Source organism: Lepisma saccharinum, chromosome 16 (genome assembly GCF_977018435.1).
Source record: "Lepisma saccharinum chromosome 16, izLepSacc3.1, whole genome shotgun sequence".
Taxonomy (NCBI): domain Eukaryota; kingdom Metazoa; phylum Arthropoda; class Insecta; order Zygentoma; family Lepismatidae; genus Lepisma; species Lepisma saccharinum.
Window position 1 is genome coordinate 4,598,008 of NC_139244.1, and position 27,808 is coordinate 4,625,815.

The 27,808-nt window shown below is 37.8% G+C and overlaps 2 protein-coding genes across 4 annotated transcripts in view; both read left to right on the forward strand.

The window, feature by feature from the left end:
* The window catches only part of LOC146000212 (DDB1- and CUL4-associated factor 8-like), a 35,363-nt gene extending 12,142 nt beyond the window's left edge, over positions 1-23,221 (forward strand). For all 3 annotated transcript variants that reach the window (XM_083137607.1, XM_083137608.1, XM_083137606.1), the window contains exons 3-10: positions 783-1,041; positions 5,951-6,186; positions 7,443-7,617; positions 10,062-10,227; positions 14,986-15,116; positions 16,942-17,061; positions 20,105-20,221; positions 22,112-23,221. In XM_083137607.1, the coding sequence (XP_082993733.1) occupies positions 783-1,041; positions 5,951-6,186; positions 7,443-7,617; positions 10,062-10,227; positions 14,986-15,116; positions 16,942-17,061; positions 20,105-20,221; positions 22,112-22,270 (1,363 nt within the window). In that variant the 3' untranslated portion in view covers positions 22,271-23,221. The remainder of the gene's footprint in view (positions 1-782; positions 1,042-5,950; positions 6,187-7,442; positions 7,618-10,061; positions 10,228-14,985; positions 15,117-16,941; positions 17,062-20,104; positions 20,222-22,111) is intronic.
* The window catches only part of fusl (transmembrane protein fuseless), a 362,638-nt gene that overhangs the window by 305,318 nt on the left and 29,512 nt on the right, over positions 1-27,808 (forward strand). The window lies entirely within an intron of this gene.

Genomic DNA, 27,808 nt, shown 5'->3' on the forward strand with positions numbered 1-27,808 from the left:
TTGCTCTTTGTTCCATATTGAAATCACGACGCACTTTCACGACACGTGCCCACACTCAACAATGCTACATGTGGCACTGTCACTCAAGGTCAACGAGCTCTGCACCAATTGTTCGTGAGATATCCCCCACTTGTTCGCACCACAGAACGCTTGCATAGTGGTGCCACCTACCGAGGAAAAAATCAGTCTCGATTTCAAATTGCCGGACTTTGTAAGCTAAAGATAATGAAATGTTCCACATAAATACACAGGTAAATGACAAGGCGTACAACTCCTGCATGGCAATAAGATTAATACGAATGACAATTTGTCCGAACACCCACCATAGGTTCAAGTTTAAAATCCTGGCTTGTGCATTCCTCCTTTGCCTTGAATGTCTCTTCATTAATCTTCTCACAAGGTTTCCACTGACTTGAGAAACCTAGAAAATCTAGGTACTTTTCGTACTTTCCAGGATTCTAAATGACTTTGCAAGTTGTATTTTGAAACTTTGTGACAAATGAGTTGTTGGCAATAATTAAATTTTGATTATTAACTAACACTTGTTTCTGACCTGATTCAAGTCTCAAAACGGATATTGCCAAAAAGTCATTTTCAATCTGCATGCTGCGATCACAACTACCTGCTAAAAATACCTCAAGCTGAAAAAAATTACCATTACATTCATATCACAATTTGAAATTAGGGTGTTTCAAACGATCTGATACATTGCACGTTGGTTTTTCCATTTTTCATACATATATGTGGTATTTATTCAGCTGACAGCAGATACACTCTTGCAGGCAAAAGGGCGTGAGCAGTCGCTTCCAGGGTCCCGAGATGTTCCAGAGGCGTTGCTATGGCTCCTTGCACTCGGTGCAGCGACTGGAGCTCATGTACAAGTTGGAGGCACACCACGGCTGCGTGAACACACTGCACTTCAACTGCACCGGAAGCAGGCTGGCCAGCGGGTCGGACGACTTGAGCATCGTTATATGGGACTGGGCACTGGGCAAAATGCTGGTCACCTATGAGAGTGGTCACAGGAGCAATGTGTTTCAGGTGAGTTTGGAGTTACTGAATTGCTATCCTACAGCTGTTGGTCCACAAGATAATCCAGGGTTAACAGGCACATATCTAGTAACATATTTCGTGGGCTGGAACTAAGTATCAGAAATAATAATGATAATGTTTATAATTAAAACTTTAATATAATTTATAGGTCTGTTCGTAATAATATTCAAATTAATTAACTATTCTGAATAATTTAATTTTATGTGAGGGGCGTTCAAGTCAAACCGGAACTTTTAATTTTTTAAAATAAAATAACAAATTCCAATGAGTGGAAGCTGCATTTATTTTTCGAAGTGCCTCCCTGTTACATTTATACACTTATCCCAGCGTTTGACTAATGCCTGGAAAGCTTCAGCATAGAAAGATTTGTCAGTATGCCTGAACCATCGAATGACAGCCTGCTTCATCACGACCGGGATTGTCACTGACGGTCACACCATTCTAATGTCTTACTGCGGCTGAATGTCTCATCACCATACTGAGCCTGAAGTCTTCTGTAAATCTCTACAGGTTTTACGCCTTCATTCACAAGAAGCTTCATCACCACTTCCATACACACACTAACATTGATGTCTGCCATCTTTATTAACGGTCTCTGACCTGTCCCGTGGCATGTGCGCTGCCTATCAGTAATAGGATACACTAGCCACTTCCTACTGCATGTAGTACTGCCATACCAGCATACATTGTTATACCTGTAAAATTCAGTGGTGTGCGGTGTCATTTAGAGTAGCGTACGCAACATTGGCGAACGGAAGGGGGTTATGGGGGCCAGATCCGTCCCCTCACCTTGGGCAATCGTTTGATTCAGAAAATTACTTCTTTCCACAATTTTATAATGGGAAAATTCTCATCCTTGTATCATTATTCAAATGTACTGAGGTAAAATATATGTATGATATTTCATATTTGCAAATATATTCTGATAGTCGCTACGCAGAATCCAATAATTCAACTTCAATTAATTCCTTCATGCAGCACGATGAACATTGAATGGGAACGAAATGGCACAATCATTTTTCGTACTTTTAAATAGCATGTGATAAATTTGATAAATCTCGGTATCCTCTAATATTTCACAACACCTTTCTCAGAGCAAACCAGCGAACAAGGCCAACAATAAAGTTTCACGATTTTTTTACTGTCAGCCACTCTGCAGAGGTCTTTTTTTCCTTCTGAAAATGCCTAATATACTGCTTACCATCTTTCGTAACTCCTGCCTGAAACAAGTCCTCCAAATCAGGAACAGACCTTCCATTTTGGATTATTTGCACTTTTTCGTAAATACCGAAAATCCCTTCTCCAGAATGTCATCAATAACTCCCGGTCCCCTCTATTCTATCACTTCACTGCACCGACAAACAAAAGAGATCCTGCAATGCAAATAATATGAAAGAAACACTCGCTGCAAATTTCACACAACAGAAGAAAGCAAATGTCAGACTCCCACGGCTATCCCCGAAACCCGCACGTTCTTGTGGACGAATGAACCGGAGTTGCCAGTCCACAAAACATTTTGTACAAGGGAGATAATTAAGCACACGTGGAACATACGTCAGCATACATCCCAGAACACATGAAAAGCTAAAATAAATTATGTTAAGCACAATATACCATCCATTTACATCACTTTGTAATGTCTGGGGAGAGGGAGGGGGTGCTCATTCAAATCCCATTGTAAGCATTGTGTTGACTTACGTTTTTTCTTTTTAATCGTTCATTCATGTCGTCGGGTCAACAGTCAACACCCATCCTCATCAACCTAAAGGCTGAAATACAATGGAACTCAAATAAAATTGGGCCTCCTCGATGGTGCAGTGGTATTGTCGTCACCTTGTAATCGAGGGGTTCTGGGTGTGATATTTGGTGGAGGCAGATAGTGGTTCCGATCCCACTATAAACTGTAGGTCCAGTCCCGATCAGCCTATCTCTGCATAAAGTTGACTTAAAACAACAATTCAATCAAATAAAACATTGATCCCGAAAGGAGATAAACAGATATTCTCGACTTTGAGAATTGAGTGAAACTTGCAAATTGTTCACATGTTTTTTCTTCCAGACACAGTGACGATGCCAAAATGGGGTTCACGCAAGACACAATCCTCAGTTGGTCAGTCCATTCTCCTTCTCACCTTCCTATACAGAAAAAAAGAAACTTGCTAGTGTAACTTTAACCTCGCATAAATATTTTGTATCTGATAGTTTACGTGGAAGGGTGAACGAACTTTTAAAAGGGACAAATGTTGAGACGAGCTTTTACATTTGCCTGCTCCATTGAAAATCTTTGGTAACGGATGGTATCGGTAAAAGAAAATCAACCGATACTCACGTATGCCAATACCAGTACATCGGTATTGGCTCACCCCTAGTAATAATACTACTTTTAGTCCTGTATACAACTGAAAGAAACAATAAATATATTCTGAATAACTACGAGTTGCTACTTCATTAATAACAGTTCCAGGTTCGTTCCCTGGGGAAGGCACATTACTTGTTTTTCATTACAATTAATAGTTTAGGCCCCGGGTTTGAATCCCAGCCTAAGCATGGGTGTTCTTTGCAAGTGTTCCTTCATCAATTCCATCATTACTCATCAGCCAAAAGGGGAAGAAAAGGAAAGAAAATAAAACAAATGAATGAAAACTGTAGACATAGTCTTGAGTAGCCTATCTGACCATAAAGTAGACTTCACTTTAGCTACATTATTCCAATATGTATTATATGAGTTGTACTTTATTAGAATAAAGAAACCAGAGTGCTACATGGGACCACTTTTGCTTGCTCAAACTCGTTTTGAGTCTCCCACAATTGAGCATACCACACTCATAGTGGAATGATTGACAACTTCCTGTATTTCAGAGGCTAATAAGCAACACTGTCAACCTAAAACCCATACATGGAAGGAAACCACTCTATGCAATTACAATTCTAAATCATAAGTCCATATATTATTATGTAAGACTCCAATACAATATACAGGGTGTCCGGCTTAGACCTTTAACATTTCAAAACAGTATAACTTTAGTTACATTCAATTTCAAATGAAACTTATTGTTTGTATGGGACGGGCAACTGTGGCCATTTGCGAAAATCACCAGTACTTCGAGTTGACATGACGTGCGTGTAACGCATAAATTCCAAGATGGCGGAGTTGACGGTTCAGCAGAAAGTGTTCTGCGTTCTTTCACTGGCAGAAAACAAATCTGTGAAGCTTGTTCACGTGCTTTCCGGCGTGAATTCAATCTTCAACGTCACGACAATGTTCCTTCCTATTTGAGTATTGCTAAGTGGGATAAACAACAAAGAGAAACTGGAAGTGTTGTGTCAGTGGCCGTGAAGTACGCGAAGCAGAAGATATCAGAGGAAAACATTGAAGTGATTCGCACTGCATTCACAAGAAGTCCAAGAAAATCAATAAGACGTGCAAGTTTAGAGCTCAACATTCCTAGGTCTACTACCCATGACGTTGTGCACAAAAGGTTACGTCTACGGGCGTACAAGATCCAGTTACATCAAGGAATTTATCCTGATAAGCCTAAAAGACAGACGTTTTCGGGCAAAATTTTAACCGAAATTGACAACAACAATGCTTTTCTGGACAAGGGATGCTTTTCTGATGAAGCTGCATTCCACACGTGTGGCAAAGTTAACAAGCAAAATTGCCGTATTTGGAGTTTCGTGAGACTCGCCAAAAGTTAATGTGTGGTGTGGTTTAATGAAAGAGATGATAATTGGCCCGTTCTTCTTTGCTGAAGAAACAGTGAGAGGAACGGATTATTTAGACATGCTTCAGCATTACGCTGTGCCTCAAATGCCTGCAGAAACCATTTTCCAACAAGACTGAGCCCCGACACATTTTTCTATCATTGTACGAGAATTTCTCGATGAGCATTTTCCTAGAAGATGGATAGGAAGATGTTCTAAAACCACTTACTTGGCCTCCGCGCTTGCCGGATCATTCCCCCCTAGATTTTTTCTTCTGGGGTTCATCAAGGACCAAGTCTTCAGTATGCCAGTCGAGAACTTGGAAGATCTGCGTAACAGAATTCGTCAGGCGATTAACAATGTGACCCCTCAAATGCTAGTGAATACCTGGACGGAATTGGAATATCTGTTCGACATCTGCCGTGCCACAATCGGGCTCATATCGAGGTTGTATGAAGTGCTGGTGCTGGGACAAAATAATCCATGAGTTTTTCTACCAAAATGTAAATTTTGGTAATATAATTGGGTTTCTCTGCAAAATTATGCTCCTTTGTAATGTTAAAGGTCTAAGCCAGACTCCCTGTATATGTATGCAATTAAAAATATTGTATCACAGTGCAACAAGTATGTGTTCATCATTGTTCACTTACCGAAAAGGATAATCATTCTGAGAAATTATAAAATGCAGTTATAACATTAAATCGAACATTATTTTAATGTGACAATAATCATAGAAATATAAAATTTCAGCCTAGTTGGTTTCAGTCCATAGTCATATATTTCATTTTTACATATCACTTCTATTGTAATCAATACAAGACTGCATTTTAATACTGTAATGATAATTATGTTCACTTAATTTTCAATTTCACTTCCTCTTTTACTTCACGATCCATATTTGAGAACCCACTACCATTTTTCACTTGAGCGGAAGAAAGACCTATCTATTTTGTATCCCATGTAACATTGCCTGTGTGAACTATTGAGCGCTCGATCAAAAAGCCCTCACTGCAGTACTCTAAATGAAACTATAAGAGTAACTTACAGTTAATTCTTAAGCTAACAACTTTAATGGAGTTACATTGAATAGAGTAACTGTAGTTAGTTTTTCACCTAAGTAACTTTAACTTGATTACTTTTAGAAAGTTGTAAGTTCCAATATAAGCATTACGCAAAATTCTTCATATTTCAGGCAAAGTTCCTGCCATTGACTGGAGACACCCATGTTGTGTCCTGCGCCAGAGATGGTCAAGTGAGGCTGGCCGAGCTGTCGTCAACTGGCGTCTGCAGGTGGACCCGTCGCCTTGCCCAGCATCGTGGCCCTGCTCACAAGTTGGCCGTGCAGCCGGACCCTCCTCACGTGTTCCTCAGCGCAGGGGAGGATGCAGCCGTCTTCAATATTGATGTCCGTGAACCGAAACCAGAGAAGTATGTAATGTTATTTGTGCTTGCACATTGTCTTATTCCGTGCAGTGTCCTAGGTCTGATTGCAGGGGAGGCATGCAGTTTTTCAGATTCCATTTTAAACTATAGGTCCAGTCTCGACAGCCAGACTTAAGACAAATTTTGATAATCAAACTTTTTCTTATTCGTCAGATGATAGATACTTACAGTTCGTTATCTAGATAATGTGGACTTTTTTAAAGTCTGGATATCAAGTAAATCAGCGGTTCTTAAGCAGTGGCCCACGGACCCTCGGGGGACATCATGGCTTCCCAAGAGACCTGCGAACTCTTGAAAAAATGTTACTAATTTCTATACTTGTGAAGGTTCCAGGAAAATAGACAATGGGTTTTGATATAAACCAATTTAAAAATTACATACACAGTTTGTTACGGGTAAATGCATGACTATAATTTAAGTCGTTTTTATTAATGTTGGAGATTTTATGTAATACAAAGCTTCTCAATATAAAATCCACATCTGTAGATTGTCAATATGCCAAGTACAGTACTTTTGCGTTAGTCGCACCCTTCTTTGTAAATACAAAACAGCAAGAGAGAATTATATATCAAACCTAGGGCATAAAATGCATTTGTTGCTTTTTCATGAATTTGGGTGCCCACTTGTTTTGCCAAAATGTTTACTATTTTTTAGGACCTGAGGGGGAGAGATAATTATTTCTTATGGAGTAGCAATTCCAACTCAGTGATCATTTGTGATTTTTTTAGGATTAAAATTAGTACATCTGTCAGATATATTTAGATATTTCAATGTTGAACTTAACTTCAAGAATGGCACGTTACAGTTTTACAAGGTGCAAAACAAGATCAAAGCATTGATTAAAAACTTGGAATTGTTAATACAATAAAAATATGAATATTGTACAAAATTGTATAAAATACCATTGATGAGTAAGTTAAATATTTGATGTACTTCATGATTTCAAATACTGAGTTAAATTCTGGGGATCTGCAACAACTAAAGTAATTGGAAAGGGCCCTATGGTAAATGAAAAGTTAAGAACTGCTGGTGTAAATAATTGGTAAGCTATGAAATAACAATAGTTAGAAAATGAAACGCAACTTAGGAAGAGAGAGGTATTTCGTTGGAAGCGTATTTTGCAAAAAAGGGCATGAATGTAAGGACAGAAAGATCATCTCAACAGTTGTTTGACTTCCTCATTTGGATTTTTATCTAAATTTATGTTTACTTTGACGTGCATTGTTGGTTCTTCTTTTTAGAATGGTTATTGTGAAGGAAGGCACTAAGAAGGTGGCTCTGTACAGCATTCATTCTAATCCCCTGAATACCAATGAGTTCTGCGTGAGTGGACGAGACCATTTCATCCGAATCTACGACAAGAGGAAGGCTTCCGAGAATTCGGGCCCTTTCAAGAAATTCTGTCCGCATCACTTGGTAAATATTTTGCATCTCTCGTTACTAACCTTGTCAAGATAATGATCACGTGCTGAGAATATTCATTACACACACATACACGTGTACACAGTGCATTAATTAATTAATGAGACAGTTTTGTACTCTCAAAACTGTGAATGCTGTGTGTGAAGTAATGTAGGGATAAACCGAAATGTAATAATAATAATAATAATAAATTTTCTTTATTCAGCAGGCGAGGTTCAGCCAAGGGCTGAATGTCTTATTTTATGACTAATATTACTGTACTCATATCTTATGTGTGTGCGAGTTGCTCACAATTATGAATTATTACATATTCTTAAAAAATATTTAAAGGAACACAACTTATTTTACTTACGATTGGTGAGTATGTCAATTTCCAAACAACGTTTCAGAAATCAACTTCCCTTCATCAGGTTCCATCTTGACTATAGAGATCGTTTCATAGCCACGTCAAATCGCATTAAAAACAAGGGAAAACAAATGTTTTAGTTGTACATAGGACTTTTAGTGCGAAGGTTTTATAGTGAAAGTTTTAACAAATGATAGAGAGCATGGGGGTTACAACGGTTTTAGAAGTGTTTTCCAAATTTTACCTTTATCAAATTTGTACGGTTTCCTTTTCCCTGATGAATGACACGATTCGACGAGGCTATGGTATATTTCGGATAGCCGAGAATAGAACCTGAAGAAGAAACCATTTGTTTCCGAAACGTCGTTGCACAAAATAGATACTCATTTCACGTAAGTAACAAAGTTTTGTATTTTTAAATTTATTGAAAATACAAATTAATATATATAAAGTGAGTAAGTCGCACATATCGTGAATTATGATATTTGTAATTGTAGGTATATGTGAAATTTTTAATTTTTCTTTTGTTTAATCATCCTTTCTATTTGTATTCATGTATTATTATATTATATATACTTATATTTTCTTATGTAGTTCATGACAAGGGTTAGGTGGTAAAGCAGCTTATGGCTGAACCTCACCTGCTAAATAAGGGATTTATTATTATTATTATTATTATTTCGGGTTCGATCCCCGGCCGGTTCAAATCCGGGAACTTTTCTAACGTAGGAAGCGGCCCCGGCACCCACCCAGCGTCGAATGACATGGGTATCTGGGGGAAACCCTGGGGGGTAAAGGTGGTCAGGGGTGTGATGCTGATCACATCACCCCCACTCATGACCGGATCAAGAAAGTGTGGGGCATTACCCCCACACCCCCTATACGCCTTCATGGCATAGTGCTAAGCACAGGGGAGCATTTTACCTTTTTTTATTATTATTATTAACTTCTTTAATCTTTGTGACCAGGTGATTACTCTTGAAAAACTGCCTATGTTGACTTTTACTTTACAGAACTGTAACACGTGAGTCATATTTATAAAAGTATCAACAAATTGGTATAATTTTGCACTAAATTACAGGGTATTATTTTGGACCAGTAAAATTATCTGTAATTTTAGTTATGAACCAATACATCAATAAGCCTACATTGGCGCAGATGCTCTAAAAGTTGAGTGTTTTTTTGTAATTTCATTCAAATGGTGATCTTGTAACTGGAAGTTGAATTGTATTAAATTCTAATTGTACATTACCGTCCTGCTCTTGAATAATAATGCAGGATAACTGTTGAAGTCTGACCATAGTACACCGAACCAGGCAGCGTGCCTTCATGAAACTTGTTTCCTTGTTGCAAAATGAATTTTGATTTTCTACTTCCCCTGCCAGTCTACACTGTCACCCATTGGGAGATATTTTTCTTGTGTGGTTTTGAAACACACTCCGATACAGTGGGGCTTTGAGTATAAATTTTTCAGAGGTTAAAGAAGTAGAACTTGAACTAGCTAACTGCATGAGTTTTTAATTTTATTTCTGAACTACTACATTTCTGTTGCCTTTTTTTCCATAAATGTTTTCAGTCTTTTTGGATTCTTGTTATTTTAACCCTTTTGACTAATTTCAACGATGAAGATGTTTGATAATTAGATTGAATTGATGAATAGACTTTCGCTAGGAATGCTCATAGGAACTTTGGTGGTGAGATTTAATGTGCTTGACCACCGAGCTAGCATTAGATGCTTCTGGAGTGTGCTATAAACCAAATATACATTATGGAGGAAATTTACATGCACAAAGCCGACCCCTGTAGCAAGAGTGGTTAGCACAGCATGGTAAAATACCAGGTCTTGGGATTGAATCATCACTCATCCTCATCTTCATGATTAGCTAAAAGTGGCAGAAAAGCAAAGTGAAGTAAATCAATCAACCAATCCCATACATGGTAATATTACAATTTTTAAGGACAGTGCTATAAAAGCAACACAGGTTTTAATATAATAGTGAAAAATGAGAGATTTGAATTACAGTTTTAATGCTGCTTCTGAACATGATTGTAAGTTGTTTGTGTCTGTCTTATGTTTTCTTCTTTTTTCCAGCTCAATTCTAGTCCTTGCACCCATGTCACATGTGCTGTGTTTAACTATAATGGAACAGAGGTCCTGGGGTCGTATAACGATGAAGATATATTTTTATTTGACACGAGACACTCTGATGGCGCTGAATACATTCATCGATACGAGGGACACAGAAACAATGCTACAGGTAGGTCTTAAATATTGAGCTTCTTCATAATTATCATCATTAAAAAATATCCTCTGTTCACATGTATGTAGCTAGTTGCAACTTTTTTAATTTCAGATTTCCCAGACTCGTTCCCAATTTTTAAACACTTTTAACTTATAATATATTTAATGTGCTACATGATGGAATGCTTCAATAATAACTTCCCTTTGAATTAAATTCAAATCACATTCTTGTGTGTTTTTATTAAAAGTAACAAATATATATATAAATTAGGGATGGTCTGGTGTGAAATTTTGGCCGATACTGATAAAGCACAAATAAAAAATTCCAAATGGTTCATTGACCTCCTTAATAAATGTATGTTACCAGATGAACCAGAATTTTGCAATGCAAAAGAAGGTGTATATTTAGACATTTACTTTTTGAAAAATACGGAATCTAGATTATTTGTTTATGTCGATAAAACAAAATGTCACAATATTGCACTAAATTAGAGATATTTATAGAAATATAAGATCGGTAAAATAATCAGTAATTTTACCAATAAATGGATACACCGATATGCCTATATTGGCTGATATTGATGGAGTACCGATTTGCCCCATCCCTAAACTGTGTATGCTTTTAGAAGGAACATGAGTTCAGCCAATACGCTGTTGCCAAACCAACTGCTAGCGGAAGGGAAACAGAATTCACTGTGAACAATATTAAACTATTTTTTTTTTTTTATATATAATTCATACACAGGATTATAATATATCACTGCAGCATATGAGAACTCAGACTTGCATTGTTCGGGAACAGCCACAGCAATGAAGGGTCATTGTGTATATTAGAATGAATTTAACACCCATTGTTTTCCCAAGACACAACAACTCAGCTGTGTCAACGGAAAAAAACAGACTGAAGGAAAATGAAAGGGTAATTGTTTTCCAGTGTTTCTTCAAGAAACTATAACTCCGGCTCTAGGTATATTGAGAAAATGGCCCAGTATGAGTGACACACAAGTGACAAGCAATACATGCTGTTTCTTGTCTCTTTGGTCTGAAAACTACCTTGCATTGAGTAAAAATTTGAAACGAAGAAGTGTTTTGCTACGTTCCCCTTGCACAGTCAGTTAATGTCCGTTGAACCATGGAAACTGCAGGCTGTAGGCTGTTACTGTATGTCTGTGCTTGCGGTGTTGCCAAGTTTCACGTTCATCTTTACTCCACTGAATAAAACATGTATAAAATTGGTTTGTCAATGTTAATAGATAACGATAATGGATTTTTAAAAACATATGCAAAGGTCTTCAAAACAAGACCAATATTTGGAGGACTACCCAATACTAACAAGGGAGGTTATCTAAGTGTCCCCCTCCGATTTCCATGAAACTTGGCAGGTGTATAGAGGGGCCCAAAGGAAGAAATACGCATCTTTTTGTTTCGGCTAAAAACGGTTTTAGGGGGCAAACCCCCCTCAAATGTCAAGATGAGGACAAATTGACGTCGGGATCTGACCATGTGTCCCCCCCGATTTCCATGAAATTTGGCAGGTGTATAGAGGGGTCCTATGCCATATTTCCAAAACAGTTTTTTTTTAGCTGAAACACAAAAACATGCATTTCTTCCTTTGGGCCCCTCTATACACCTGCCAAATTTCATGGAAATCGGGGGGGACACAGGGTCAGATCCCGACGTCAATTTGTCCTCATCTTGACATTTGAGGGGGGTTTGCCCCCTAAAACAGTTTTTAGCCGAAACAAAAAGACACGTATTTCTTCCTTTGGGCCCCTTTATATACCTGCCAAGTTTCATGGAAATCGGAGGGGGGACACTTAGATAACCTCCCTTGCAAGAAAAAGTTTTTTTAACAAATTTTAAAAATGTGAAAATTAAGATTTGTGTTCTAAACCTTTCTGCCCGCACCGTACTAAAATTTCATCATGATCGGACAATCCGTTTTTGAGAGCGATTATTTGTGAAACTCCAAAAATACTGTCCCTTTTTTTGTTCTCAGGACGATAATAAATATAAAGCACACTCGAAAAAAATGTTGGTTAGCATAGATTAACGCAGAATTGAATGAGCTAAATTTGATGTAACTCGTTTTTATGTAGGTCTACTGGTTAATTTTTAATTAGAGTCCAAACTCTAGTATCTATAATTTTTAATCTGATAGTAGGCCATCTCAGGATCATGGAATCACGAACACTGTTTTACCGTTTCAAACAATTTACTGTAGGAAAAATTGTACAGTCTCTTTGATGTAAAAGAGGTAATAAAACTCAGGATCATGGATAAGATAATTTTGTCATCGTTAGGTTCAACTATGTTCTAGAGTGACTAGCCATGTGAGGTTGTGTTGTGTGTATGTTTATCTTGGTGTAAGTTTGAAAACATTCTGGGAAACCAGTACGAAACATCGCGGGAATATTAAAAACCACTAAAAATAACTGTGTTATATTTTTTGGCATCTTAGGTTTAACTGAATGGAGATCTAAATTAATTTAGGATAAGCCCAATTACAATTGGTCCACCCAGGGTGGTCGACTTCCTAGTCTGCCCAGGGATGCGGTAACTGGTTCACCCAGAGATTTAGGTTTCCTAGCCCACCCAAGAGCCATTTTGTCATAGAAATATACTAATATGTCATAGAAATATAAATATAAACATTTCTGGTATGTATACCTGAGGTTTACTCTCCAACCCATAAGAAAGTTACATGAATTGAAATTATTTATACATACAAGGTTCGCTCATAAAAGAACTGAACTTTTTTTTTTAGATAAGAAAACTAGTAATTACCTTCAAGTGACTTTTTCACCTTCAAAATAATCACCAGAGGAGGCAATACACTTTGACCAGCGTTTGTACAGGTCTTGGAAACACTGTTGATAGTCATTAAGAGTAAGTGTTCGCAAAATACACGTAACATTTAATTTATTGTCTGCGATGTCGTCAAATCTTCGCCCTTTCATAACCATCTTAAGCTTGAGAGAAAGGAAAAATCAGCAGGCAATAAGTCTGGAGAATATGGAGGGTGATTGATCACTGTCACTGAATGACTACGCCCCGCGACAGGTTAAGTTTGCAGCAACATTTCGCATACATAGACCCAAACGTGCGCGCAGAATATAGTTCCGCTGCAATACTGACGATTTTCTCACCGTCTGTGACATGAACAGCTCGGCGGTTGAGGCAAGACTCGCACGGGACATGCTGAGCGCCTTTTTTACGCGGATAAATACATAAAACCTGCTGCAAACTTAACCTGTCGCGGAGCTTAGCAAGGTATTGTTGTACAGACAATGCGGTATGAGGACGAGCATTATCGTGTAACAGGAATCATTGGCCAGAATCACAGAGGTCCTTCCTAACCCGCTTCATCTTGTTTCTGAGTCGATCAAGCACTTCCTTGTAATACCACTAATTGATTGTTTGGTTTTCAGGGACAAATTCATGGTGGATTAGTCCTTGGGAACTTTCTCCACATTGTCGTCATTCCTTGATGTTTAAGGGCATCCTGATCTTTGTTCATCCTCGACACTTTCACGTCCAACTTTGAAACAATTGTACCAGTCATACACCTGGGTTCTTGATAATGCTGCCTCACCATACACTGCCCGTATCATCTGTAACATTTTGGTAAACGATTTACCCAATTTGTAACAAAGCTTTATGCTGTAATGTTGTTCCATCTTGGTGCACATAATTTGTATGCCGCCTGCACACGACCTGCATCTGACACACGCTTGCCCCGATACAGACTGCCTGTAACAGGTTGAAACATGCACTGACGGGAAGTTTAGATATAGCTCTATGCAGTGTTGCCTGAATACAGTAATACAGTACTTTTTTTTTTTGACAGTTTGGTTTCTTTATGGGTGGACCTTGTATGTTCCATGGATGTTACAAATTTTAAAAGTTGAGGTAATATACATTTTTCTCTTGTAGCTTATTTCACAGAAAATAAATTTTAATTTGCGGCCATAAGTCAGTTACATTCAGGTTAGTTACTTCATAACAATTGAGCGCTGATTCGTGGGACACATGAAAATTTCTAAACAACAATTACATAATATACCAACACAACAGAACTTCTCAAAATCATACTAGTTACAGAGGCATAACAATTTACAGATTTCTCTTCCTTTCAGTTATTTCATGAAGAATAAAGATTGATAAAAGAAAAATTTAAATTGGAATGCTTTTGAAAACAACACATGTTCCATCTTGATAATATCCAGATAGTCCAGTCATCTCTATTATTGAAATAATACAAAATTGAATGTTTGCACTTGTGAAATGGGGTTCAGACACCCAAATGTCTACCTCACTTCCACATAGTGCACCGTGGACTGCAATTTGCAGACTGACGAGGCTCTGGCGTCTGGACCCATGGTCAGTATAATCCTCCGTGGGACTCGTGTTGTGTTCCGTCCTTGTGTGTTTGTGATTGTTGCTTCATTTACTTCCTCATCACCTTTCAACTTCATCTTCTCAATTAGCCAACACTATCAGAAAACGTGAAGTAAAAGAAATCAATTCATTCATTCACTTGTGAAATCTCAACAAGGGTTCTCGGGTTCGATACCCGGTGGAGGCACATAGTGATTCGGATCCTACTTTAAACTGTAGGTCCAGTCCCGATTAGCTTTACTGTGCATAAAGTGGACTTAAAACACCAACTCAATCAACTTGTGAAATCTGGATAAAACTTCATTATCCAGCTAAAAGCAGAGTGAGCCTCTACTGATAAATATATAAATAATATTGTCTGTTTTTATTCTAGTGAAAGGCGTGAATTTCTTTGGTCCAAAGAGTGAGTTTGTGATTTCTGGCTCCGACTGTGGCAACATTTTCTTCTGGGAAAAAGAGACTGAATCCATCGTGCAGTGGATGGCAGGAGATGAGAATGGGGTGGTAAGTGACACGATTCATGCTTTTTTGTCCATTATTTTTCTAATACTTTTTCTTCCTGACTGAGATATTCATATTTCTCTTCATACACCTTCAGTTATAAATTAAATGTTCGAATACACAAAAATAAATTGTACATTTTTCATTGTCAGAAGAAGGAAAATACTCCCTCTGTCCCATAATTATAGTCCGGTATGCCAAAATGGTAGTATAGAAATGACAGACGAAGAGGCAGATGGAAAGCACAATTTGTACTGATCCTTGAGTAGTAAAGTTGTATGACTCATTCCCTTGTTTCTTGTTCTTCTTCTGTATACACCAATGTCACAGTTTGAACATCGGGCAATTATTATGAGACAATAAACAAAGGTGTACCGGGCAATAATTATGGGACAGAGGGAGTAATAATTTTGGTAGGTGTTCGTGCATATTTGTGGGGGGACAGAAATATGTCATGTTCTCATTCTAACTTTATTCTCGAAACTAAGACCATGTTGCCTGAATTATGAGTCTCCCATATACAGCCTGATAGTTGTGGAAAATTTAGTGTCCAGATATTTTTATAGATTGTATTCTTGGTAAGGTACTTGATGTGTATACTTGCGTGTTATACTGGTACATAATCAGAATAATATATTTGACACCATAAAAATAATTGTTTTCTGATTCCTTGTAATCAAGGGGTCCCAGGTTCGATTATATTGGAGGCACATAGTGGTTTGGCTTCCACTTTTATTATCTATAGGTCCGGTCTCGATTAGCCTATCTGTGCATAAAGTGGGCTTAAACTTTAATATTAAGACTTTTCATATTCAAAAGATGATAATTGCTTACCGTTTGTTATCTATATAATTGGAACTATGTATACTTGGATACCGGAGCCACAGTAGTCTAGTCTGACTGCCTTGTAGGGGACCTAGGTTCGATTCCTGGTGGGTGTATTGTGATCTAAGGTCAGGAAGTTTCCTGGCCTTGTCCCTGCACTAAGCGGGTCTGGTGTTCACTCAGCCTCAAATAAAGATAACTGAGGGTAACCCTGGGTGGGAAGGAGGTTACTGGAGCATGGTGCTGATCACATAACCTACTAAAATGGCCAAGGTCTAGAATGTGTGGACACTAGCTCCACATTTTCCCTGTATGCACCTTCATGGGATGTTGCAATGTACAGCATGTCCCAAAATGATTATCGGGGTTTCATAGTCATTTAATTTCCCTCATATATTGGGTACATGGACAAAGCTTTTGTGGTAGTAAACAACAAGTTTACATAGTGTACTTATAAATGTTCAATGAGAGCACCTTTCGTGACACGGCACACATCCATCTGGCAGTCCAATGCTTCTCGGTGCTTTTGTTCGACGTGTCTGGACGTCCAGGACTCTTCCTTGTGCAGACATATCCGGTTGTTTGAAACTTATTAAACCCTCGATGAATGTTATCGGATGGAGGATCACTTCCAGATCGCTGTCTAAAAGGGCGCTGAACTGAAACAGCAGAATCACACCTTCCAAATGCAATGATACAAAAGGACTTCTGCATGGGAGTCGCCATCTTGTAACACCTATGCCGCTGTGACTGATGGAAACAAATGATAAGCGCTCAGGGTAGGAAACTTCCACAGCCGTTCTTATCGTACATATATGATATAAACATTCACCTTCGTCTCTTGCAATATATGAACTATTTGAAACCATGATAATCATTTTGAAACACTCTGTATATGGGGAACTTGACACTTTTTTTTTTAATTTATGTGTTAGTATATTTATTCCGTTTGCTTAAACCATGTGAATTTGTGTTCAATAAGTATGTTGTTTCTCCTCTGTAGGTGAACTGCCTGGAGGCTCATCCGCAGCTACCTGTGCTGGCAACGAGTGGCCTTGATGACGACGTGAAGATCTGGGTCCCTTCCTGCGAGCATGAACCCGAAATGGCAGGACTCAAATGTGTAAGTTTTATGTTCCAGAGTTAACAAGTTGTGCCTTCGTGCCCCTAAGAATGCATTTTTGGGAGAATCTGAGTCTTGCAATACGTTTTGCTTTAAGATTGCAAAATTCTTGTGTTGGAGATATAGTTCAAAACAGAAGGAATAGCATGCTTATTAATTAAACTTGGGTTGTTTGTAGAGTGCTGGCAAGTATTATATGGATTCTAAATCAATGTTTATGTAATAATTATTTGTATTGTTCATGTTGCTTTTCTGCCTGTTAGGCTATTGCCACAATGAGGAAATGATTCTATGGAACTGATTGCCACTCACAGGTGTATCCATGCCAGGTTTACGCAATTTTATTTACTGATTTTTTGATAATATGCAAAGTTAAAAACTTAACATTTATGTTGAAGAATTATATAACCCAGCCAGAGGCAGGAAACAGCGAAGGATGATGACGATGATGAATTATAAAACCACATGGAAAGGTTTTTTGAAAATACATGAAAATCTGAAGAAGTTTGTGAATTTAACTTGGCAAAATAAGTGGGAACCCTGTACTAGTGGCAGGCGCGGTTGGTCCTATAGCGGACAGGGTCAGTGAACCCCCAGTAATATACAATAATCACCTCGAGAATGAACAATAAACAATGTCTTTACCTTTTCACATTATTTCGCTAACATTTTTACACAATAAGTCATGTATTTGTGTCCGTAACACGGCAAACTCTTTTGCCGAGAAGGAGAAACCGCAAGTCGGCCACCCTGGTGCAGACCCTCAGTTGAATCTCCACGGGACAGCTCGTGCCATTGTGAAAGCTTCATGCGGAAGCAGAAGCTCGAGGGAATAGGGCAAAATACAGGAAGAGGATATTGCAGAACTCGTATCTCCAACCAACGGTCATGTGCAGTTCGTTCTCTCGCAGAAATCTTCTGGTTGTATCATTTTTGCGACGAACTTCTTGGAATAAATGCAAGATTGTGGCAGAGATGGATGAGTGGAAACGAATATAAGCTGGAATTAGAAGCGATGAATTAAAATAAAAGAGATAAGTTACCAAAATTGCTCATGCATGCATTCATAGGTTTTTCCTTAAAGGTGGAAACACTTCAAGTTCGGGTTCGCGAAAGAGAAAGAATGGCACGAAGACGTGACTTGCTGTCGCTCGGTGCCAAACTGTCAATGTCTCAAGTTTGTTAGTTTTTGAAGTGCTTGGATACTTGTTGGAAAGTATTAAGTGATGCTGCGAGTGAAGCGAGGGATGGACTTTACCTAGCTTATGCTTACGTCATTTGATGCAATGTAGACATTGCTGTCTGCGCAGGTAAGAAATGACAGCCAGAAATGCACATAATTATCATAAACTTCCTTGTCCGCTGAAAGAAAACGTCCAAATTTGAACAAAGCTGTCGCGTTTCAGTGAAAGGTATGCACTACATGCCATTAGTTGCCATTTACCTTTAATAAATGTAGGACCAGTTCTGATTAGTCGACATGGACGTCCGGAAGGGGAAAAGGTGGCCACCCCCTCACCCCCCGGAAAATGAATATCAACCAAAAAATATATATTACATGCATATAATTTAATTTCAGTCACAGTAATTTATGGTAATTATTATAAAAGCATTGCAGTAACTTCAGACTGAAGGAGTGTTTTTTGCCCCTCCAGGGAAAAAAAATCTTCCTTGCCCGCTACCTGAGGGTGTCCATGATTTTCCAGTAATCCCCACATTTTTTATAGAGGCACAATTTATTGTAGTTTCAGCCCTAAATTTATTCTCACCCCTACTATGAAACCTTATTCTCCCACATGAAAAAAATCTGGACAAACCTTTTAAGCCCTTCCCCCCATCCTTTTGTTTAGCGAAGAAAGTCTATTTGCGGAAACAGTGAACCCCCAGGTAAATAATGCACGATGTAAATAATGACTAGTGATCATCTTTAAAACAATATTTCATCAAATCTACACCATCGCTAATATCCAATGCTGATAGCGTGATAGATGCTGACCAAAGTGAACTGCTACCATGATATTTGAAAGGGAAGGGTTTTGTACACTTTTTCTGGTAGTCCGCCCTCATTTTGCCATATTTCCCTACCTTTGACATTCTTTTTTCTAGGAATAACTCTGCCAAAAGGGGGGGGGGGGGTTATGACCTCCATCAACACCCCTGCCCCCCTTGGGCACACCACTGGCTACCATCATGCAACCATCTGCCCCTGCACTTTCTGGTATATGATTGTGTCATACAAAGAATTGGCACTTTCTGAGAAAAAAAAATCGAATTTAGAGACCACACCTTGTATATAGCAAAACAATACATATTTTTTATTTTTAATCATCTCCGAAGATTGGTATACAGAATCCCATTTTGTTGAGAATAAACCTTGCTATAAGATCATGCTCATAGAAATCGCATTTGTTTTATTAATTAGAAAACTAAGAACAATTCCCCCCATAAAATTTTGACTTTGCCTTCATCCCAGAGGGGCATTGGGGGTGGAAAATGTCAAAATATTGGGTGGCATGTACTTCACTCCTGTACACCCAATGACGCAGGTAATAATAGATGGATTGTCCATCACCATTGTCATTCATGTTTTTCACCCGATTTTCATGGATTGAAATAAAAACATAAAAATGAAGGGCAGCATTTGCTTTCAATAATCCCGTGAAACAACATGGGATGGAGAATTAAAAAATAACCAAGTTAGTGTTGGACAATTTGCCTACTATTATCTTTGTGGTTGGCTAAACAAATAATTTTCATTATTTTTAATTTCTGAAGGGGAAAAAATGTGATCGTGATGCAAATACCTAGCTGAGATCGCCAGATGTTCAACAGGGCATTTAAGGATAAAAATTCTGTAATTTAGTTCTTTTTTAAAAAAATATAAATGCACAATTCATGCTCTTGTTTGATTTATTATTATTCGCTTTTTTGCCACTTCTGGCTAATTGCATAGATTTAATGTTCTGTTTCTAAGGCAAAAGCTATTACAGTTAAAATGTTAATATTGAGGAAGGATATATATTGTTTGATGTTTCCTTCACAGGCTGTCATATCCAACCAGAAGGGTCGGAACGATGACCGCCAGACTGGTCCAGACACCTTTGATGGCCAGATGCTGTGGATCTTGTGGAGACACATCCGTAGGACTGAGAGGAGGAGGGTGAGTGTTCTTAAATTTTATACAATTTACTTGTAATTATAATTTGACACAAGAAACTTTCTTGCACAGGAAAATACATTATAATTATTCACTTGATATTCACAAACTTTTAATTTGTATCGTTGAACTCAATTGAGTTACAAGCTCTCAATATAAAACATAGTTAATATTACATAGGGATGGGCCGATATGAAATTTTGGCCGATACCGATAAAGTATCGATATAAAATTTACCGATACCGATAACCGATATTCTACCGATCCAATATAAAATTAGAAATGATCCTTGAAGAACCTGAAATGTTCATTGATCTCCTCAATAAATGTGTGTTTCGTGGTGACTGCAGTGCAAAAGAAGTTGAATATTTAGACATTTACTTTTTTAGAAAGAATGGCATGGAGATTATCCGTAAAAATTACAACAAAATTGCAGAATTTTGCACTAAATTATCTGATATTTATCGATATATCGGATAGGTGAAATAATCGGTAATTTTACTGATAAACCGACACACCGATATGCCTATACCGGCCGAAACCGATAGAGTACCGATTAATCAGTCCCATCCCTAATATTACATGAATCCTGTTAAATTCAGGAATGCATAGTTTCGATTGTAACTGCAAGGAAAATATGTGGGACAAGCTGAATGTCCAGTAAAGGCCCGATTTTACATTTTCCCGCATTATACATTAGAGCTTGATGGTTCCATCAGCAATATATTATAAATAGAGGCATGCAAATTTCGTTTTTTGACGAAAACACGAAATATGAAATAACGTGCTATAATGTTCATTTTTCATGTTTCTGAAAGGTGTGAGGTTCATTTTCCTACCCTCTTTTGTCACGAAATATGCACAATGAACAGCATAATGCGAAATAGACTCTTAAACACGAAATTTACCATTTATATACCGATGCAACACTTTCTGAAGTCTGGAGTATCCTGTGAGTTATGTAATTCACGGAAAATTGATTTATTCTGCTGTAAATATTTGAGAAGCAAAAATGGACCCCTTTACACAGAAATAAACTAAATACTCTGGTAACTACATAAATGTTCTATTAGAAGGGATAAGTTTACTTTGTGTAATAAGTGCAGTTTTTGAATCAAATTTTGAATTCTATTCACAATTTTAAAACCAAAATGGCATTTTATATAGCACTTTTGATGTGATTATTCACCGCTATAACACCGACATGTTGTGTTATTTACCGCTTTTGAACCCGAAATCGACTCTGTTTTTGTACCGAAATTTGGCTTTTTTATTTACCAAAAATATGTGCCTCTAATTATAAAATTTTTCTCGATTTTACATTTCCCAGCATTTGAAGTTGTTTCAACTTTGTTTCCCCGAGAAACGTAAAATCGAGGTTCCATGGTATTAAGAAAGGAGAGAAATGTTTGTTTTGCTAGATAGATCAGGCTTTGTGCTTGGGATACTCGCAGGCACTGGTTCGAGTCTCCTGGGGGGGAAGCAGATTTCGACCAGTGTGTGGAACAGGTGGCCACCTATCACCATGAGCGAATTGGGGAGCTAAGAATGAGTAGCATAATCTGCTCAAGGAAACCTACAACTCGGGGTTCATCATGCTGATGACACGTCACCCTGTAACTGGTTGGATGATCGGTGGCGGTGAGGACAGCAGTTGATAGGTAGGCCCTGGCTGTCACGGGCTGTTACATCATGGGTTATTATTATTACGGTATTATATACAATCTTCATGATCCTATAAAATGTAGATATTGTTGAAGAATATTGTGTGACAGTTTATTTAACCAAAGTGATTCACATGAATATAAGTAGTAATTTAATGTTGCTATCTTCGCACATTTGTTTTTTCCTGGCTGTTGATATATACGAGGGCTGTTTTTTTTTTTTAAATAGCATCAGCAGAATGCAAGTTGGACGTCCGCCTCTGGCTGTGGACCTGGGGAAAGAGGCCAGAACGGAGGAGGCGACGGCGACTCTTCATCCAGTGGAGAGGACACCGAGAGCGTTGATTCGGACGATGCACCCCATAGAGTCCAGTGCTCTCCGTCATAACCAGATTGCCAAGAACCGTATCCTCGGAAGCTGCCGTCGGGCACTTCACATTTAGTTTGCAAAAGTAAGAGAAGGTCGATATATGCAGAACTTTGCAAAAGAAAAAAAAATGTGATAAAGCATGAATGAAATGAAAAAAATCCTAGTTGAACTTTTGTTGATAAAAGTGGCAAGACATGTAGAAAGGAAATGTAAATTATAAAGAGATGGAAGGGTTTCCCGTTTTGTCCACTTTATTCTTAAATATTTATTCAGAGTTACTGCCCCTACCAAGGGCGGAAGTGCGGACTGTTAGGTGGGTGATCATGCTCGTAATAGCTTTACGATTTATTAGTGTGATACCCCCTCTGTGAGAAATTGAATATTATTTTCCTGTTAATACAACGCACTCTTACAAGAGTGCAATTACTGAAATTTCATTATACACTAAATATTATACCACTTTCTTTTAATCTTTTGTTGAAAGTAACAGTTTCTGGAGGGAGGGGGAATGTCATAGCGTTAAAAAGCAAGGAATTTTATTTTCATGAATTTATAAATGTGAATGTTTACAAAATATGTTGGCAATTTGCTGAACTATGCTGAATACACAGGTGTGTTAGGAATGCTTCATGCAACGTATTCCGAACATAAAACTTTGAAGAAATTTTATGAAGGGATGTTTATTTCTTGTAACTTTTTTTTTAATCTTCTTGTGACAATTTAGTCTGGGAAGAAGAAAAAACTTGTTTTCCATAGGTGATGGCTTGCTTCTCTTTTTTTTCTGTATTCAACATTATCAGGATTTGATATGCAAATTAAGTTCTCATGTTTCATTGTTTAAAACGTATGGAAAGTTTTTTTTAATACACTATAGTGATTAATAACATATTCATTGAAATGAGTAAAATTATTTGTCATAATTTAAATTTTTAAAATAGATAGTTGAAAATAAAATATTCCTTGTTCAGATTGTGCATTTTAATTTTGGGTATGGAAAATAGTTAGTAACCAATAAGAAAGGTACATGTGTAAATGCAATGGATTAGAAGGTTCATTATTAAATTTTCATGTTTTAGAATTAAAGAAACAGCATGGAAGTATATTTCTACTTAAAGGGCTCTTCACCAATTAAAATTAATCACCAAACGGTGTCCCTAATATCATGGTGGTTAGAATGTCAGAGATCCCAACCAAAAGATAGGGAATAAACGTGTGTCACATCATCTAGTTTAGGGATAGACGCACACACCATCAGAGATATTTTCAGTGGCTCGTGAATGATCATATTGCAAGAGATCTTGATTGATTGAGTTGGTTTATTTTACTTCGCATTTTTGACACTTTCGGCTCATCACGAAGATGAGGATGAGTGATGATATGATGAAGGGATATTCATAAAGAACACCCATGTCCAGGCCAGGATTTAAACCTGGGACCCCTGGCATCATACCAATCTGCCATGGATGCTGGCCAGTGATCTTTTCAAATGTCGCATATTCATGCAGCACACAACCTCCTCAGTACTTCAAGTAACAGCATTTCTCCAATATTCTAGAATTATTTCTCTTGTAGCTTACGGTTCTTACAAGTACATAAACCCATTTTTGATGTAACGTTTCAGAACACACGCTTCCTTCATCAGACATTTATCCTTAGTTTGATTAACGTAAAGTTATAACAATGTAATCAATGTAACAAAATAACTAAACTAACTCTCTCGCCTTCTTAAACCCAAAGGTTTATGGTTGCAGCAACACAAACCTTCCATCTGTCCCTATCTGTATCTCTAATACAGATTTCTTTTAGGTCCATCTCAACGTAATCTCTCCATCTTCATCTTGGCCTTCCTACTGGTATCTTACCATCAGGTTTCCCAACAAAAATCTGTAAACTCTTCTTTCCTCTCCCATTTGTGCCACATGAACTGCCCACCTAAGTCTTCTTGATTTAATCATTCTAATAATATCTGGACATGAATACAAATGATGTAGTTCTAGATTATGAAACGTTCTCCGCTCACCTGTCTCCTCATCTCTTTTAGGCCCAAATATTTTCCTAAGGATCTTATTTACAAATACTCTCAATTTATGTTCCTCTTTCAATGTAAGGGACCAAGTTTCAGTTATACAATGATTCTTGTCAATAATGTTAGATTGTTGAAATATTACAACTACTACTACTTAATTTTGAAACAATTTATTATTATTGAAAATGAAGATATTACCAAATTTTAATTCTGCATTCCAAATGCCATCAGGTAATTCAAAATCGTCACTCTTGTCTACAAAGATTCTTGATCTCTTCTGTAGGATCAAATTACAAAGGTGGTGGCTTACCCTATTTGTGAAAGAGGGAACTCCATAGTGAGTCTGAATTGCCATTCTTGATATTTAAGAACCAGCAACAGGGTGTATACCAGTCAAGAATGTCAAGAAATCAACAAGTAGGTCAAGAAAAAGTCAAGAAATTATGTTTAGGATCAAGAATTTTTGGTATTTTTTTTTACAGTAAATTTACATTGTTATATACGAGGTGTGGCTAGAAAAAAACCGGACTTTTATTGGTTATTTTGTACAATATGAACACTATCCCCTTCAAAGTACTCCCCTGCACTATCGATACACCGCTCCATACGAATCTTCCAGTGCTGGAGACAGTGCTGGAAATCATTTTCCGAAACCATGTTCATGACCTCCGTCGCTTTTGTTTTCACACATTCTACGGTCTTAAATCTGGTTCCTTTCAGTGCTGATTTGACCTTTGGGAATAAAAAAAGTCGCACTGAGCAAGATCCGGCAAATAGGGTGGATGTTCTAACACTGGGATCCCATACTTGGCCAATAAAGCCTTGACTGACAATGCTGTGTGGGCAGAAACATAGTCCTAATGAAGAATCCATGACTTGCTTTCCCACAAATCAGGTCGTCATCTTCTTACTCGCCCACGAAGGGTTGTCAGCATCGTAATGAAATATTGTTGGTTGACAGTTTGACCTTCGGGTACACAATTTGAATCAATTCACCGACATTTGCAATGTTTGATTCCGTTTTGATGTGCAAGACCGTCCAGGATGCTTGTCGTTCGCAATCACTACTCGTTCCTCTCTAAACCTTTGAAACCACTTAAATACTTGAGTGCGTAATAAACACACATCTACGTACACTTCCTTCAACAAACCATAAGTTTCTGTGGCAGATTTTAGTTTCATAAACTTCAGATTGATACTCTGTTCCACTTTCACACTTAATTTCTTTTCCGACAGAGCACAGATGTACGGTTCACTTTGTCCACAAACTACAGAAGAACTGAGTGCCGCCCACCCTGGGCAATCACACAGCCGGTAGGCAAGATATCACGTTATACACCCATGCACCGCTTATCCTTGACGTGCTTGCCGTTTGTCGACAGCAACATCAATCCGGTTTTTTTCTAGCCACACCCCATACCTGTACTGGGATTTGATAAAATTGAATAAGGTATTTGGAAATGTAAAATTGTATTGAGTTGTGGTTAAGGATTTTTCGATTTCTTAAGAATTGCATTCTTGTATGCGTGAAGTTGTGTAAAAATATTAAAGTAATGTGGCCAATCCCCATCCAGGATGAAGTCTGAAGGATTAATTTTTACATGCAGTAATTAAAGCAAGTCTAAATCTCTTGTTAAAGTTCAGCTTAAGTTCTCATCTTAACCGGCCTTGTGGTAGGAGTTTTTCATGGCATAAAAATATAATTTTCTTAATTTCCAACAATCCCTAAGTAGGGGGGAGGGGTGATTAAATGAATGTTAAGGAAAAGGGGGAATGTCAAGAAAATGTGACGAAATAGTCGAGAATTTTGAATTTGTTGTTTCGGTAGACACTGTGATCAAGTAAAGTACAAGAGAAATAATCCTACAATGGAAGCAATATGTACAGTCACGGATGCTTCTGGATTCTAACATCTCCGTTGACTTTTAATGGAACTACTACAACCCAGAAGTGTCAGTGACTGTACATATAATAAAAAGAATACTTGAGAACATTTTCAGTCTCATCTCAAGACCCTGACAAAAGGGATCAGATATCCTCGAAATATTATTTTTTTGTGCTTTTTTATGTTTTGTTCCTGTTGCCTGATTTTAGTGCAGGTAATACTATGTATTTTTCTGCATTATGCAAGGATTCGCATTTTCAGCATCATTGTATGTTGGGAAATGAATTATAAATGCAGTGAATTCATTTTTAGTTCAAACTAACAAAAACGTCCCATCATTAAGATGATTTCAAGGGGAATAAAATTCTGTTCAAATTAAAGATTTTGAAATATTTTTCTTTCCTTCTTCCCCAGGATTTTGTACTATTTTTTTGGTCTGCTTATGGTTCTACACTGGGATGACATAGGGTTAATCTTCTTATTGTTGAATTATGTCCCTAGTTGGGGTTTTGAATGAAGTATCAGTTTCGTACCTTTGGTGAATGGATTTTTCACCTATTTACGAACACTAAATTCTTACAACATAGTTCTAAGAAAATGGCATGTCTTGTAGCTGGAGCCAGTGTGTCCATTACAGAGTTACAGCAAAGTTAAAATGTACCAGTGCAAAATTAGGTTTGGGAAAACGAGTGGAAACCTGGAAAATGGAATAGGATGTAGCATAGTGGTTGATGATGTGGTCTTGACAAAATATTTTCAAATTTGATTGCACTTTAAGCTGTAGGTACAGCCAAGAGCAAAGATAATAGTGGGCAAATTGTTAATTGTTATTTTCATTCTTTTCTATTCTACATCCTGTATATTCCAATACTGGTTGAAGATCTCCACGCTTAGAGGTGACGAGAGAAAGTGTGGGAGAGAGACCGGCAGTCGGTAGGTATGCCCAGGCCGTTCATGGGCTGTTGCGCAAAGGAATATTATTATTATTGTTTTAACACTGCAGTGGTCACACGGTAAAAAATTACGTCCTTGATCGCTATTGTGATCCATGGAATATTATTGTTTTTACCCATTACACAGGCCTGCGTTTTGAGACTTTTTGAAAATTGTCTTAACTGCAGTAACTCATTTCAATGTTTTTAGGTGTGCTGATCAGAAAACGACCTCCGCTTTTGTCAATCACGTAAGGATATTTCACAAAAATAGAGTTAAAAATTCAGAAAAATTGGTAAAAACGTGTATTTGGACCATATTTAAGTGACATAAAAAATAAAATATCCAGCATTATACCTGCAAATTTTGAGTTTGTCACTTATCGAATTGCTACAAGCCCTTGTAATACCATTTTTCATCCTTTCAAAGCTTCGAGAGATTTTCCTTTTTGTAAGTCATCTGCGACAGGTCCCTGTGAAGCATCCAGCAGTAGTCTGCCATCATGGTGATGCTCCAGCTGCCCTGATACCGTCGTTCCAGTTCTGATATCTTGGTGGAACCTTTCACCCTGTTCTTCGCCGACAGCACCAGTAGAATGAAGTTCCGGGTGCCAACAAGTTCTTTTGCTTCAATCTGGAGCCAAAGAGCTCTGCTGAATCTTTGGATAGGCCCAAATCTCTGACCAATTCATTTAACTCTATTTGGGTGAAGA